The sequence below is a fragment of the Oncorhynchus masou genome, chromosome 8, assembly GCF_036934945.1.
Source record: "Oncorhynchus masou masou isolate Uvic2021 chromosome 8, UVic_Omas_1.1, whole genome shotgun sequence".
NCBI classification, from domain to species: domain Eukaryota; kingdom Metazoa; phylum Chordata; class Actinopteri; order Salmoniformes; family Salmonidae; genus Oncorhynchus; species Oncorhynchus masou.
The window spans coordinates 8744466-8760922 of NC_088219.1; the positions used below are offsets into that span (position 1 = coordinate 8744466).

General features: G+C 47.5%; 1 protein-coding gene across 7 annotated transcripts in view; it reads left to right on the forward strand.

Annotated features, from left to right (window-relative positions):
- LOC135544042 (protein furry homolog) overlaps positions 1-16457 on the forward strand; it is a 154718-nt gene that overhangs the window by 27891 nt on the left and 110370 nt on the right. For all 7 annotated transcript variants that reach the window (XM_064971394.1, XM_064971395.1, XM_064971397.1 and 4 more), the window contains exon 2: positions 8102-8295. In XM_064971394.1, the coding sequence (XP_064827466.1) occupies positions 8102-8295 (194 nt within the window). The remainder of the gene's footprint in view (positions 1-8101; positions 8296-16457) is intronic.

Consider the following 16457-nt stretch of genomic DNA (forward strand, 5'->3'; position numbering starts at 1 on the left):
AGCTATCTAATAATATATTTGCGTGTGTGTCTGTGTGTGTGTGTGTCTGTGTGTGTGTCTGTGTGTCTGTGTGTGTGTGTGTGTGTGTGTGTGTGTGTGTGTGTGTGTGTGTGTGTGTGTGTGTGTGTGTGTGTGTGTGTGTGTGTGTGTGTGTGTGTGTGTGTGTGTGTGTCAGGATGTTGGGTATGTAAGTGAGTGACAACCAACGCTATATATGTATATCCCCCTGTCGTCCCTCCCTCCTCCCCCTCCTCCCCCTCCTCCCCTCCTCCCCTCCTCCCCCGCTCTCTCTCTCTCTGGGATATGCTGAAATTCCACCCTAACTTCAGTTTAGACAGCAGCAACAGATCCCTGCCTAACTGCAGAAAACAACTTAGAAACATCCTGAAAATAATGTGAAAACGACTTCCCGAACAACCCAGAAGCAACTCAGGAAGAGACCTCTGGTTTGTCTGTGTCCTAGTAGATACAGGAAGTCGAGAAAGGTTTTAGAGACTGACAACAGATTACCGACAGAGAGAGAGAGAGAGAGAGAGTTTGTCTCTGAGTTTTGGAGTTGGAAGACACTGAAGCAGTCCTGGATCTGATGCTGGATTGGCTCTGACCCCTGACCTGGCTATTGGGGAGAGAAGCACCACTTCATGCTTCAACCTGAACGAACACTGAGGAGTTCTGAGGTCATGAGTCACTGCAGCACTGTCGTCAAGACGGGTAGATCCTGAAGATACGCAACCGGGGTAGAGATGCAGCCTGAAACTGGATGTTGTGGATCTCTGATCTAATAGAAAAGAAGACTGCTGTTGTTCCTGAGGATACTGTTATGGACCCTTTAGGACTGAGACTGTCCTTTCTACCTTCAACCCTTTAGGACTGAGACTGTCCTCTCAACCTTCAACCCTTTAGTACTGAGACTGTCCTCTCTACCTTCAACCCTTTAGGACTGAGACTGTCCTCTCTACCTTCAACCCTTTAGGACTGAGACTGTCCTCTCTACCTTCAACCCTTTAGTACTGAGACTGTCCTATTCACCTTCAACCCTTTAGTACTGAGACTGTCCTCTCTACCTTCAACCCTTTAGTACTGAGACTGTCCTCTCTACCTTCAACCCTTTAGTACTGAGACTGTCCTCTCTACCTTCAACCCTTTAGGACTGAGACTGTCCTCTCTACCTTCAACCCTTTAGTACTGAGACTGTCCTCTTCACCTTCAACCCTTTAGTACTGAGACTGTCCTCTTCACCTTCAACCCTTTAGTACTGAGACTGTCCTCTCTACCTTCAACCCTTTAGTTCTGAGACTGTCCTCTCTACCTTCAACCCTTTAGGACTGAGACTGTCCTCTCTACCTTCAACCCTTTAGTACTGAGACTGTCCTCTCTACCTTCAACCCTTTAGGACTGAGACTGTCCTCTTCACCTTCAACCCTTTAGTACTGAGACTGTCCTCTCTACCTTCAACCCTTTAGGACTGAGACTGTCCTATTCACCTTCAACCCTTTAGGACTGAGACTGTCCTCTCTACCTTCAACCCTTTAGTACTGAGACTGTCCTCTCTACCTTCAACCCTTTAGGACTGAGACTGTCCTCTCTACCTTCAACCCTTTAGTACTGAGACTGTCCTCTCTACCTTCAACCCTTTAGTACTGAGACTGTCCTCTCTACCTTCAACCCTTTAGTACTGAGACTGTCCTCTCTACCTTCAATCCTTTAGTACTGAGACTGTCCTCTCTACCTTCAACCCTTTAGGACTGAGACTGTCCTCTCTACCTTCAACCCTTTAGTACTGAGACTGTCCTCTCTACCTTCAACCCTTTAGGACTGAGACTGTCCTCTCTACCTTCAACCCTTTAGTACTGAGACTGTCCTCTCTACCTTCAACCCTTTAGTACTGAGACTGTCCTCTCTACCTTCAACCCTTTAGGACTGAGACTGTCCTCTCTACCTTCAACCCTTTAGTACTGAGACTGTCCTCTCTACCTTCAACCCTTTAGTACTGAGACTGTCCTCTCTACCTTCAACCCTTTAGTACTGAGACTGTCCTCTCTACCTTCAACCCTTTAGTACTGAGACTGTCCTCTCTACCTTCAACCCTTTAGTACTGAGACTGTCCTCTCTACCTTCAACCCTTTAGTACTGAGACTGTCCTCTTCATCGTTAGTGATAGTACTGAGACTGTCCTCTCTACCTTCAACCCTTTAGTACTGAGACTGTCCTCTTCATCGTTAGTGATAGTACTGAGACTGTCCTCTCTACCTTCAACCCTTTAGTACTGAGACTGTCCTCTCTACCTTCAACCCTTTAGTACTGAGACTGTCCTCTCTACCTTCAACCCTTTAGTACTGAGACTGTCCTCTTCATCGTTAGTGATAGTACTGAGACTGTCCTCTCTACCTTCAACCCTTTAGTACTGAGACTGTCCTCTTCATCGTTAGTGATAGTACTGAGACTGTCCTCTCTACCTTCAACCCTTTAGTACTGAGACTGTCCTCTCTACCTTCAACCCTTTAGGACTGAGACTGTCCTCTCTACCTTCAACCCTTTAGGACTGAGACTGTCCTCTCTACCTTCAACCCTTTAGTACTGAGACTGTCCTCTCTACCTTCAACCCTTTAGGACTGAGACTGTCCTCTACCTTCAACCCTTTAGGACTGAGACTGTCCTCTCTACCTTCAACCCTTTAGTACTGAGACTGTCATCTCTACCTTCAACCCTTTAGTACTGAGACTGTCCTCTTCATCGTTAGTGATAGTACTGAGACTGTCCTCTCTACCTTCAACCCTTTAGGACTGAGACTGTCCTCTCTACCTTCAACCCTTTAGGACTGAGACTGTCCTCTCTACCTTCAACCCTTTAGTACTGAGACTGTCCTCTCTACCTTCAACCCTTTAGGACTGAGACTGTCCTCTCTACCTTCAACCCTTTAGTACTGAGACTGTCCTATTCACCTTCAACCCTTTAGGACTGAGACTGTCCTCTCTACCTTCAACCCTTTAGTACCGAGACTGTCCTCTCTACCTTCAACCCTTTAGTACCGAGACTGTCCTATTCACCTTCAACCCTTTAGGACTGAGACTGTCCTCTCTACCTTCAACCCTTTAGTACCGAGACTGTCCTCTCTACCTTCAACCCTTTAGGACTGAGACTGTCCTCTCTACCTTCAACCCTTTAGGACTGAGACTGTCCTCTCTACCTTCAACCCTTTAGTACCGAGACTGTCCTATTCACCTTCAACCCTTTAGGACTGAGACTGTCCTCTCTACCTTCAACCCTTTAGTACCGAGACTGTCCTCTCTACCTTCAACCCTTTAGTACTGAGACTGTCCTCTCTACCTTCAACCCTTTAGGACTGAGACTGTCCTCTCTACCTTCAACCCTTTAGTACCGAGACTGTCCTCTCTACCTTCAACCCTTTAGTACTGAGACTGTCCTTTTCACCTTCAACCCTTTAGTACTGAGACTGTCCTCTTCACCTTCAACCCTTTAGTACTGAGACTGTCCTCTCTACCTTCAACCCTTTAGGACTGAGACTGTCCTCTCAACCTTCAACCCTTTAGGACTGAGACTGTCCTCTCTACCTTCAACCCTTTAGTACTGAGACTGTCCTCTCTACCTTCAACCCTTTAGTACTGAGACTGTCCTCTCTATCTTCAACCCTTTAGTACTGAGACTGTCCTCTCTACCTTCAACCCTTTAGTACTGAGACTGTCCTCTCTACCTTCAACCCTTTAGTACTGAGACTATCCTCTCTACCTTCAACCCTGTAGTACTGAGACTGTCCTCTCTACCTTCAACCCTTTAGTACTGAGACTGTCCTCTCTACCTTCAACCCTTTAGTACTGAGACTGTCCTCTCTACCTTCAACCCTGTAGTACTGAGACTGTCCTCTCTACCTTCAACCCTTTAGTACTGAGACTGTCCTCTCTACCTTCAACCCTTTAGTACTGAGACTGTCCTCTCTACCTTCAACCCTTTAGTACTGAGACTGTCCCCTTCATCGTTAGTGATAGTACTGAGACTGTCCTCCTCACCTTCACCCCTGTAGTACTGAGACTGTCCTCCCCACCTTCACCCCTGTAGTACTGAGACTGTCCTCCTCATCTTCAACCCTTTAGTACTGAGACTGTCCTCCTCATCTTCAACCCTTTAGTACTGAGACTGTCCCCGTCATCTTCAACCCTTTAGTACTGAGACTGTCCTCTTCACCTTCAACCCTTTAGTACTGAGACTGTCCTCTTCACCTTTAACCCTTTAGTACTGAGACTGTCCTCTCTACCTTCAACCCTGTAGTACTGAGACTGTCCTCTCTACCTTCAACCCTTTAGTACTGAGACTGTCCTCTCTACCTTCAACCCTTTAGTACTGAGACTGTCCTCTCTACCTTCAACCCTTTAGTACTGAGACTGTCCTCTCTACCTTCAACCCTTTAGTACTGAGACTGTCCTCCTCATCTTCAACCCTTTAGTACTGAGACTGTCCTCCTCACCTTCACCCCTGTAGTACTGAGACTGTCCTCCCCACCTTCACCCCTTTAGTACTGAGACTGTCCTCTCTACCTTCAACCCTTTAGTACTGAGACTGTCCTCTCTACCTTCAACCCTTTAGTACTGAGACTGTCCTCTCTACCTTCAACCCTTTAGTACTGAGACTGTCCTCCTCATCTTCAACCCTTTAGTACTGAGACTGTCCTCCTCACCTTCACCCCTGTAGTACTGAGACTGTCCTCCCCACCTTCACCCCTGTAGTACTGAGACTGTCCTCCTCATCTTCAACCCTTTAGTACTGAGACTGTCCTCCTCATCTTCAACCCTTTAGTACTGAGACTGTCCCCGTCATCTTCAACCCTTTAGTACTGAGACTGTCCTCTTCACCTTCAACCCTTTAGTACTGAGACTGTCCTCTTCACCTTTAACCCTTTAGTACTGAGACTGTCCTCTCTACCTTCAACCCTTTAGTACTGAGACTGTCCTCTCTACCTTCAACCCTTTAGTACTGAGACTGTCCTCTCTACCTTCAACCCTTTAGTACTGAGACTGTCCTCTCTACCTTCAACCCTTTAGTACTGAGACTGTCCTCCTCATCTTCAACCCTTTAGTACTGAGACTGTCCCCGTCATCTTCAACCCTGTAGTACTGAGACTGTCCTCTTCACCTTTAACCCTTTAGTACTGAGACTGTCCTCTCTACCTTCAACCCTTTAGTACTGAGACTGTCCTCTCTACCTTCAACCCTTTAGTACTGAGACTGTCCTCTCTACCTTCAACCCTTTAGTACTGAGACTGTCCTCTCTACCTTCAACCATGTAGTACTGAGACTGTGCCCGTCATCTTCAACCCTTTAGTACTGAGACTGTCCTCTCTACCTTCAACCCTTTAGTACTGAGACTGTCCTCTCTACCTTCAACCCTTTAGTACTGAGACTGCCCTCCTCATCTTCAACCCTGTAGTACTGAGAGTTGTCTGTCTGCTCTCTTTGAACCTTCCGGTATCACCTCTGTCATGGAGTAACTTCAGAACCTGATCCTCTCCTGTTTAGTCTTTGGGAGTTGTTGGTCTGCTAGCTTAGCTTAGCCCCAGTGGACACACAACCTGGTCTCCCCTCCATCCCCAGTGGACACACAACCTGGTCTCCCCTCCATCCCCAGTGGACACACAACCTGGTCTCCCCTCCATCCCCAGTGGACACACAACCTGGTCTCCCCTCCATCCCCAGTGGACACACAACCTGGTCTCCCCTCCATCCCCAGTGGACACACAACCTGGTCTAGCCTCCATCCCCAGTGGACACACAACCTGGTCTCCCCTCCATCCCCAGTGGTCACACAACCTGGTCTCCCCTCCATCCCCAGTGGACACACAACCTGGTTTCCCCTCCATCCCCAGTGGACACACAACCTGGTCTAGCCTCCATCCCCAGTGGACACACAACCTGGTCTCCCCTCCATCCCCAGTGGACACACAACCTGGTCTAGCCTCCATCCCCAGTGGACACACAACCTGGTCTCCCCTCCATCCCCAGTGGACACACAACCTGGTCTCCCCTCCATCCCCAGTGGACACACAACCTGGTCTCCCCTCCATCCCCAGTGGACACACAACCTGGTCTAGCCTCCATCCCCAGTGGACACACAACCTGGTCTCCCCTCCATCCCCAGTGGACACACAACCTGGTCTAGCCTCCATCCCCAGTGGACACACAACCTGGTCTCCCCTCCATCCCCAGTGGACACACAACCTGGTCTCCCCTCCATCCCCATTGGACACACAACCTGGTCTCCCCTCCATCCCCAGTGGACACACAACCTGGTCTCCCCTCCATCCCCAGTGGACACACAACCTGGTCTACCCTCCAGCCTGTGTGTGGCAACCTGGTCTACCCTCCAGCCTGTGTGTGGCAACCTGGTCTACCCTCCAGCCTGTGTGTGGTAACCTGGTCTACCCTCCAGCCTGTGTGTGGCAACCAGGTCTACCCTCCAGCCTGTGAGAGAGGGAGGGAAATGGAGAGACAGAGAGAGAGAGAGAGAGAGAGAGAGAGAGAGACAGAGGGAAATGGAGAGACAGAGAGAGAAAGAGGGAGAGAGACAGAGGGAAAGGGAGAGACAGAGAGAGAAAGAGGGAGAGAGACAGAGGGAAAGGGAGAGACAGAGAGAGAAAGAGGGACTGTATTTAGACTATATCCTAGTAATAGATAGGAGAGGGAGAGACAGAGAGACAGAAGGACTGTATCTAGACTATATCCTAGTAATAGATAGGAGAGGGAGAGACAGAGAGAGAGAGGGACTGTATCTAGACTATATCCTAGTAATAGATAGGAGAGGGAGAGACAGAGAGAGAGAGGGACTGTATCTAGACTATATCCTAGTAATAGATAGGAGAGGGAGAGACAGAGAGAGAGAGGGACTGTATCTAGACTATATCCTAGTAATAGATAGGAGAGGGAGAGACAGAGAGAGAGAGGGACTGTATCTAGACTATATCCTAGTAATAGATAGGAGAGGGAGAGACAGAGAGAGAGAGGGACTGTATCTAGACTATATCCTAGTAATAGATAGGAGAGGGAGAGACAGAGAGACAGAAGGACTGTATCTAGACTATATCCTAGTAATAGATAGGAGAGGGAGAGACAGAGAGAGAGAAGGACTGTATCTAGACTATATCCTAGTAATAGATAGGAGAGGGAGAGACAGAGAGACAGAAGGACTGTATCTAGACTATATCCTAGTAATAGATAGGAGAGGGAGAGACAGAGAGACAGAAGGACTGTATCTAGACTATATCCTAGTAATAGATAGGAGAGGGAGAGACAGAGAGACAGAAGGACTGTATCTAGACTATATCCTAGTAATAGATAGGAGAGGGAGAGACAGAGAGACAGAAGGACTGTATCTAGACTATATCCTAGTAATAGATAGGAGAGGGAGAGACAGAGAGACAGAAGGACTGTATCTAGACTATATCCTAGTAATAGATAGGAGAGGGAGAGACAGAGAGACAGAAGGACTGTATCTAGACTATATCCTAGTAATAGATAGGAGAGGGAGAGACAGAGAGACAGAAGGACTGTATCTAGACTATATCCTAGTAATAGATAGGAGAGGGAGAGACAGAGAGACAGAAGGACTGTATCTAGACTATATCCTAGTAATAGATAGGAGAGGGAGAGACAGAGAGACAGAAGGACTGTATCTAGACTATATCCTAGTAATAGATAGGAGAGGGAGAGACAGAGAGACAGAAGGACTGTATCTAGACTATATCCTAGTAATAGATAGGAGAGGGAGAGACAGAGAGACAGAAGGACTGTATCTAGACTATATCCTAGTAATAGATAGGAGAGGGAGAGACAGAGAGACAGAAGGACTGTATCTAGACTATATCCTAGTAATAGATAGACCTGTACAGCAGACCTGTACTGTATCCTGTACGGCAGCGTAAAGAGTTGGTTCATGTGATATAGAATCAGCTGAACAGCCGGCATGTCACCTTTGATCTGCTGTGGGTTTGATTGACTGATTATTTCATTGATTGTTTCTGCAGCATCTCATGTTAAAAACAGGACATGAATGTGACTGACTAATTGATTCATTTATTGATATCCTCTCTCCATAGCCTCTCCTGTGGGCCTAAAGCCACCCCTCCCCCCCAGCAGCGGTCCCTCGTCAGAGAGGAAGGGTCCCGTCGCCATGGTGCCTGTTACTGTGGACCCCGAGAGCAAGCCAGGGGAGTTCGTCCTCAAGAGTCTGTTCGCAAACTTCACCTCCGTCTCCGAGAGGAAGATACGCATCATCATGGCCGAACCACTGGTCAGTGCAGTGTCTCTCTCCCTCCCTCTCTCTATCTCTCTCCCTCTCTCTCCCTCTATCTCCCTCTCTTTCTCCCTCTCTATCCCTCTCTCTCCCTCTCTGTCCCTCTCTATCCCTCTCTATCCCTCTCTCTCCCTCTCTGTCCCTCTCTGTCCCTCTCTTTCTCCCTCTCTATCCCTCTCTCTCCCTCTCTTTCTCCCTCTCTATCCCTCTCTGTCCCTCTATCCCTCTTTATCCCTCTCTGTCCCTCTCTGTCCCTCTCTATCCCTCTCTCTCCCTCTCTGTCCCTCTCTATCCCCCTCTCTCTCTCCCTCTCTTTCTCCCTCTCTCTCTCTCCCTCTGTCCCTCTCTCTCTCTCTCCCTCTCTATCCCTCTCTGGCCCTCTCTCTCTTTCTCCCTCTCTATCCCTCTCTGTCCCTCTCTCTCTTTCCCCCTCTCTATCTCCCTCTCTCTCTCCCTCCCTCTCTCTCCCTCTCTGTCCCTCTCTGTCCCTCTCTCTCTTTCCCCCTCTCTATCTCCCTCTCTCTCTCCCTCTCTATCCCCCTCTCTCCCTCTCTGTCCCTCTCTCTCCCTCTCTATCCCTCTCTCTCCCTCTCTTTCTCCCTCTCTCTCCCTCTCCCTCTCCCTATCTTTCTCCCTCTCTCTCCCTCTCTTTCTCCCTCTCTATCCCTCTCTCTCCCTCTCTGCCCCCCTCTCTCTCTCTCTCTCTTTCTCCCTCTCTTCCCCTCTCTCCCTCTCTTTCTCCCTCTCTATCCCCCTCTGTCCCTCCCTCTCTTACTCCCTCTCTATCCCTCTCTCTCCCTCTCTGTCGTTCTCTCTCTTTCTCCCTCTCTCTCCCTCTCTCTCTTTCTCCCTCTCTAGCCCTCTCTCTCCCTCTCTGTCCCTCTCTCTCTTTCTCCCTCTCTTCCCCTCTCTCTCCCTCTTTTTCTTCCTCTCTGTCCCTCTCTCTCCCTCTCTTTCTCCCTCTCTACCCCTCTCTCTCCCTCTCTTTCTCCCTCTCTACCCCTCTCTCTCCCTCTCTTAATCCCTCTCTATCCCTCTTTCTCCCTCTCTATCCCTCTATTTCCCTCTCTCTCTCCCTCTCTCTCTCCATCTCTTTCCCTCTCTTCCTCCTCTCTCTCTCTCTCTCTCTCTCTCTCTCTCTCTCTCTCAATTAAGTTAAATACAATTTAAGGACTTTATTGGCATGGGAAACACATGTTAACATTGCCAAAGCAAGTGATAAGAGATAATAAACCAAAGTGAGATAAACAATCAAACTGAACAGTAAACATTACACACACAGAAGTTCCAAAAGAATAAAGACATTTCAAATGTCATATTTTGTCTATACAGTGTTGTAATGATGTACAAATAGTTAAAGTACAATAGTTAAAGTAGTTAAAGTACAATTTCGATGGTGTTTGTTCTTCACTGGTTGCAGTTTTCTTGTGGCAACAGGTCACAAATCTTGCTGCTGTGATGGCACACTGTGGAATTTCACCCAGTAAGTCGCTCTGGATAAGAGCGTCTGCTAAATGACTTAAATGTAAATGTAGATATGAGAGTTTATCAAAATGTGATTTGTTTTAATATTCTTTGTGGATCTGTGTAATCTGAGGGAAATATGTGTCTCTAATATGGTCATACATTGGGCAGGAGGTTAGGAAGTGCAGCTCAGTTTCCACCTCATTTTGTGGGCAGTGAGCACATAGCCTGTCTTCTCTTGAGAGCCATGTCTGCCTACGGCGGCCTTTCTCAATAGCAAGGCTATGCTCACTGAGTCTGTACATAGTCAAAGCTGTCCTTAGGTTTGGGTCAGTCACAGTGGTCAGGTATTCTGCCACTGTGTACTCTCTGTGTAGGGCCAAATAGCATTCTAGTTTGCTCTGTTTTTTTTGTTAATTCTTTCCAATGTTATAGTAATTATCTTTTTGTTTTCTCTTGATTTCACTGGGTGTAATTGTGTTGCTGTCCTGGGGCTCTGTGGGGTGTGTTTGTGATTGTGAACAGAGCCCCAGGACCAGCTTGCTTAGGGGGCTCTTCTCCAGGTTCATCTCTCTGTAGGTGATGGCTTTGATATGGAAGGTTTGGGAATCACTTCCTTTGAGGTGGTTGTAGAATTTAACGTCTCTTTTCTGGATTTTGATCATTAGCGGGCATCAGCCTAATTCTGCTCTGCCTGCATTATTTAGTGTTTTACATTGTACATTAAGGATATATCTTTGCAGAATTTTGCATGCAGAGTCTCAATTTGGTGTTTGTCCCATATTTCTCAATTCAATTCAATTCAAGGGCTTTATTTCTCTCTCGCTCTCGCTCTCTCTCCCTCCATCTCTCCCCCTCTCGCTCCCTCCCTCTCCCTCTCTCTCTGTCTCTATCTCTCTCGTTCTCTTCCTCTCTCTCTCCCCCTCTCTCTCTCTCTCTCTCTCCCGCTCTCTTCCTCTCTCCCTCCCTCTCTCCCCCCTCTCTCTCTTCCTCCCTCTCACTTGCTCTCTCTCTCTCTTCCTCCCTCTCCCTTCCTCCCCCCCCCTCTCTCTCTCTCTCTCTCTCTCTCTCTCTCTCGCTCTCTTCCTCTCTCTCTCCCCCTCTCTCGCTCTCCCGCTCTCTTCCTCTCTCCCTCCCTCTCTCCCCCTCTCCCTCTCTCTCGCTCTCTCTCTTCCTCTCTCTCCCTCCCTCTCTCCCTCTCTCTCTCCCTCTCTCCTTGTCTCTTAGTCTCAGCTGACTTTCATCAGTCTAATAGTTTAAAGGTTGTCTCTAACAAATGTCACTGTGTGTCACTGAGACATGCCACTAGATGTAGATAAGCCAAGCTAAAGCAAAGAATGAGGATCTGCTTTTCAGATGAAGCTGTGTGTGTTTGTTAGGGATATATTTAACCATGTTATTTTTACTCATTGTGTATTTATTCCTTGTGTTATTATTTTTCTGTTTCTCTCTGTATTGTCTGTAAGGAAGCATTTCACTCATAGTCTACACCATAGTCATAGTAAACACTCATAGTAAACACTCATAGTAAACACTCATAGTCTACACCAGAGTCATAGTAAACATTCATAGTAAACACTCATAGTAAACACTCATAGTAAACACTCTTAGTCTACACCAGAGTCATAGTAAACATTCATAGTAAACACTCATAGTAAATACTCATAGTAAACACTCATAGTCTACACCATATTCATAGTAAACACTCGTAGTAAACACTCTTAGTCTACACCATAGTCATAGTAAACACTCATAGTAAACACTCATAGTAAACACTCTTAGTCTACAGCATAGTCATAGTAAACACTCATAGTAAACACTCATAGTAAACACTCTTAGTCTACACCATAGTCATAGTAAACACTCATAGTCTACACCATAGTCATAGTAAACACTCATAGTAAACACTCATAGTAAACACTCATAGTAAACACTCTTAGTCTACACCAGAGTCATAGTAAACACTCATAGTAAACACTCATAGTAAACACTCATAGTAAACACTCATAGTAAACACTCATAGTAAACACTCTTAGTCTACACCAGAGTCATAGTAAACATTCATAGTAAACACTCATAGTAAACACTCATAGTAAACACTCATAGTAAACACTCATAGTAAACACTCTTAGTCTACACCAGAGTCATAGTAAACATTCATAGTAAACACTCATAGTAAACACTCTTAGTCTACACCATATTCATAGTAAACACTCATAGTAAACACTCTTAGTCTACACCATAGTCATAGTAAACACTCATAGTAAACACTCATAGTAAACACTCTTAGTCTACAGCATAGTCATAGTAAACACTCATAGTAAACACTCATAGTAAACACTCATAGTCTACACCATAGTCATAGTAAACACTCATAGTAAACACTCATAGTAAACACTCATAGTAAACACTCTTAGTCTACACCATAGTCATAGTAAACACTCATAGTAAACACTCATAGTAAACACTCATAGTAAACACTCTTAGTCTACACCAGAGTCATAGTAAACATTCATAGTAAACACTCATAGTAAACACTCATAGTAAACACTCATAGTAAACACTCTTAGTCTACACCATAGTCATAGTAAACAGTCATAGTAAACACTCATAGTAAACACTCATAGTAAACACTCATAGTAAACACTCTTAGTCTACACCATAGTCATAGTAAACACTCATAGTAAACACTCATAATAAACACTCATAGTAAACACTCTTAGTCTACACCAGAGTCATAGTAAACATTCATAGTAATCGAGCTGACAAGGTACAAATCTGTCGTTCTACCCCTGAACAGGCAGTTAACCCACTGTTCCTAGGCCGTCATTGAAATTAAAATGTGTTCTTAACTGACTTGCCTGGTTAAATAAAGGTAAAATTAAAAATATATATATATATATATATTACAATACCTATGATCTTCTGTGAATGAATGGCAGCAGCTTGTTGAACTAAGCCTGTAAATCAAATCAAATCACATTTTATCTGGGGGGGGGCAATGATAATAGTCTGCGTAGCCATTTGATTAGCTGTTCAGGAGTCTTATGGTTTGGGGGTAGAAGCTGTTAAGAAGCCTCTTGGACCTAGACTTGGAGCTCCGGTACCGCTTGTCATGCGGTAGCAGAGAGAACAGTCTATGATGAGGGTGGCTGGAGTCTTTAACAATTTTTAGGGCCTTCCTGTGACACTGCCTGGTGTAGAGGTCCTGGATGGCAGGAAGCTTGGCCCCAGTGATGTACTGGGCTGTACACACTACCCTCTGTAGTGCCTTGCGGTCGGAGGCCGAGCAGTTGCCATACCAACCAGTCAGGATGCTCTCGATGGTGCAGCTGTAGAACCTTTTGAGGATCTGAGGACCCATGCCAAATCTTTTCAGTCTCCTGAGGGGGTAAAGGTGTTGTCGTGCCCTCTTCACGACTGTCTTGGTGTTCTTGGACCATGTTAGTTTGTTGTTGATGTGGACACCAAGGAACTTGAAGCTCTAAACCTGCTCCACTACAGCCCCGTCGATGAGAATGTGGGCGTGCTCGGTCCTCCTTGTCCTGTAGTCCACAATCATCTCCTTTGTCTTGATCATGTTGAGGGATAGGTTGTTATTCTGGCACCACCCGGCCAGGTCTCTGACCTCCTATAGAATGTCTCACCATTGTCGGTGATCAGGCCTACCACTGTTGTGTCGTCTGCAAATTTAATGATGGTGTTGGAGTCGTGCTTGGCCATGCAGCCATTGGTGAACAGGGAGTACAGGAGAGGACTGAGTATGCACCCCTGAGGGGCCCCTGTGTTGAGGATCAGCGTGGCGGATGTGTTGCTACCTACCCTCACCACCTGGGGGCGACCTGTCAGGAAGTCCAGGATCCAGTTGCAGAGGGAGGTGTTCAGTCCCAAGGTCCTTAGCTTAGTGATGAGCTGTAGTCAATAGATCACATTCTTACATAAGTGTTCCTTTTGTCCAGGTGGGAAAGGGCAGTGTGGAGTGCAATAGAGATTGCATCATCTGTGGATCTCTTAGGGCGGTATGCAAAATTGGAGTGGGTCTAGTGTTCCTGGGATAATGGTGTTGATGTGAGCCATGACCAGCCTTTCAAAGCTGGGCACAGGGACTATGGTGGTCTGCATGAAACATGTTGGTATTACAGACTGGGCCAGAGATTGGTTGAAAAACTCAGTGAAGAAACTTGACAGCTGGTCCGCTCATTTTCTGACTATGTATTCTGGTAATCTGTCTGACCCTGCGGCCTGGTGAATGTTAGCCTGTTTAAAGGTCTTAGTCATCGTCGGCTACGGAGAGCGAGATCACACATGGTTTTAGTCGTTTTGCTTTAAACAGAGTGCCTTTGTTCATTTTTTACACAAACAGGGTAAAGTTGTAATTTCATAACAAGGACAGCAATCGTTTTTTTTGTGAGCCACACTGGTCAGAACAGGAGAAGAGCAGCTCTCCTCCGTAGAGTTCCAAACAGTCAAAACCTTTGGCATTTTACACAGGGTTGAAATCAAAGCTATGCTATATTATTATTAGCTAAATATCGACATAATACTAGTTTTTTTTTTTTTTTTAAAGACCAGTTAATCTAATTCATTAATCTGGGCGTTTCAGGTGAAAAGTTACCCCTAATCTAGTCTCAGTTCCCAGGTCCATATCGGGGTCCATATCGGGGTCCATATCGGGGTCATATCGGGGTCATATCGGGGTCATATCGGGGTCCCTATCGGGGTCATATCGGGGTCCATATCGGGGTCATATCGGGGTCATATCGGGGTCCATATCGGGGTCATATCGGGGTCATATCGGGGTCATATCGGGGTCATATCGGGGTCATATCGGGGTCCCTATCGGGGTCATATCGGGGTCCATATCGGGTCCATATCGGGGTCACATCGGGGTCCATATCGGGGTCATATCGGGGTCCCTATCGGGGTCATATCGGGGTCCATATCGGGGTCCATATCGGGGTCATATCGGGGTCCATATCGGGGTCATATCGGGGTCATATCGGGGTCCCTATCGGGGTCATATCGGGGTCCATATCGGGTCCATATCGGGGTCATATCGGGGTCTATTCGGGGTCCATATCGGGGTCCATATCGGGTCCATATCGGGGTCCATATCGGGTCCATATCGGGGTCCATATCGGGGTCCATATCGGGTCATATCGGGGTCACATCGGGGTCCATATCGGGTCCATATCGGGTCATATCGGGGTCACATCGGGGTCCATATCGGGTCCATATCGGGTCCATATCGGGTCATATCGGGGGTCATATCGGGGTCCATATCGGGGTCCATATCGGGGTCCATATCGGGGTCCATATCGGGTCCATATCGGGTCCATATCGGGGTCCATATCGGGGTCATATCGGGGTCCATATCGGGTCCATATCGGGGTCCATATCGGGGTCCATATCGGGGTCATATCGGGGTCCATATCGGGGTTATATCGGGGTCATATCGGGGTCATATCGGGGTCATATCGGGGTCCATATCGGGGTCATATCGGGTCCATATCGGGGTCATATCGGGGTCCATATCGGGGTCCATATCGGGGTCATATCGGGGTCCATATCGGGGTTATATCGGGGTCATATCGGGGTCATATCGTGGTCATATCGGGGTCATATCGGGGTCATATCGGGGTCCATATCGGGGTCATATCGGGTCCATATCGGGGTCATATCGGGTCCATAAAGGGGTCATATCGGGGTCATATCGGGGTCCATATCGGGGTCATATCGGGTCCATATCGGGGTCATATCGGGGTCCATATCGGGGTCATATCGGGGTCATATCGGGGTCCATATCGGGGTCATATCGGGGTCCATATCGGGTCCATATCGGGGTCATATCGGGTCCATAAAGGGGTCATATCGGGGTCATATCGGGGTCCATATCGGGGTCATATCGGGGTCATATCGGGGTCCATATCGGGGTCATATCGGGGTCATATCGGGGTCCCTATCGGGGTCATATCGGGGTCCATATCGGGGTCATATCGGGGTCCCTATCGGGGTCATATCGGGGTTCATATCGGGGTCCATATCGGGGTCATATCGGGTCATATCGGGGTCCATATCGGGGTCCATATCGGGTCCATATCGGGTCCATATCGGGTCCATATCGGGGTCCCTATCGGGGTCCATATCGGGGTCCATATCGGGGTCATATCTGTTTCCATATCGGGTCCATATCGGGTCCATATCGGGTCCATATCGGGGTCCCTATCGGGGTCCCTATCGGGGTCCATATCTGTTTCCATATCGGGTCCATATCGGGTCCATATCGGGGTTCATATCGGGTCCATATCTGTTTCCATATCGGGTCCATATCGGGTCCATATCGGGTCCATATCGGGGTCCCTATCGGGGTCCCTATCGGGGTCCATATCTGTTTCCATATCGGGTCCATATCGGGTCCATATCGGGGTCCATATCGGGGTCCATATCGGGGTCCATATCGGGTCCATATCGGGGTCCATATCGGGGTCCATATCGGGGTCATATCGGGGTCATATCGGGGTCCATATCGGGGTCCCTATCGGGGTCCATATCGGGGTCATATCGGGGTCATATCGGGGTCCATATCGGGTTCATATCGGGGTCATATCGGGGTCTATTCGGGGTCCATATCGGGGTTCATATCGGGGTCCATATCGGGGTCCATATCGGGGTCATATCGGGGTCATATCGGGTCC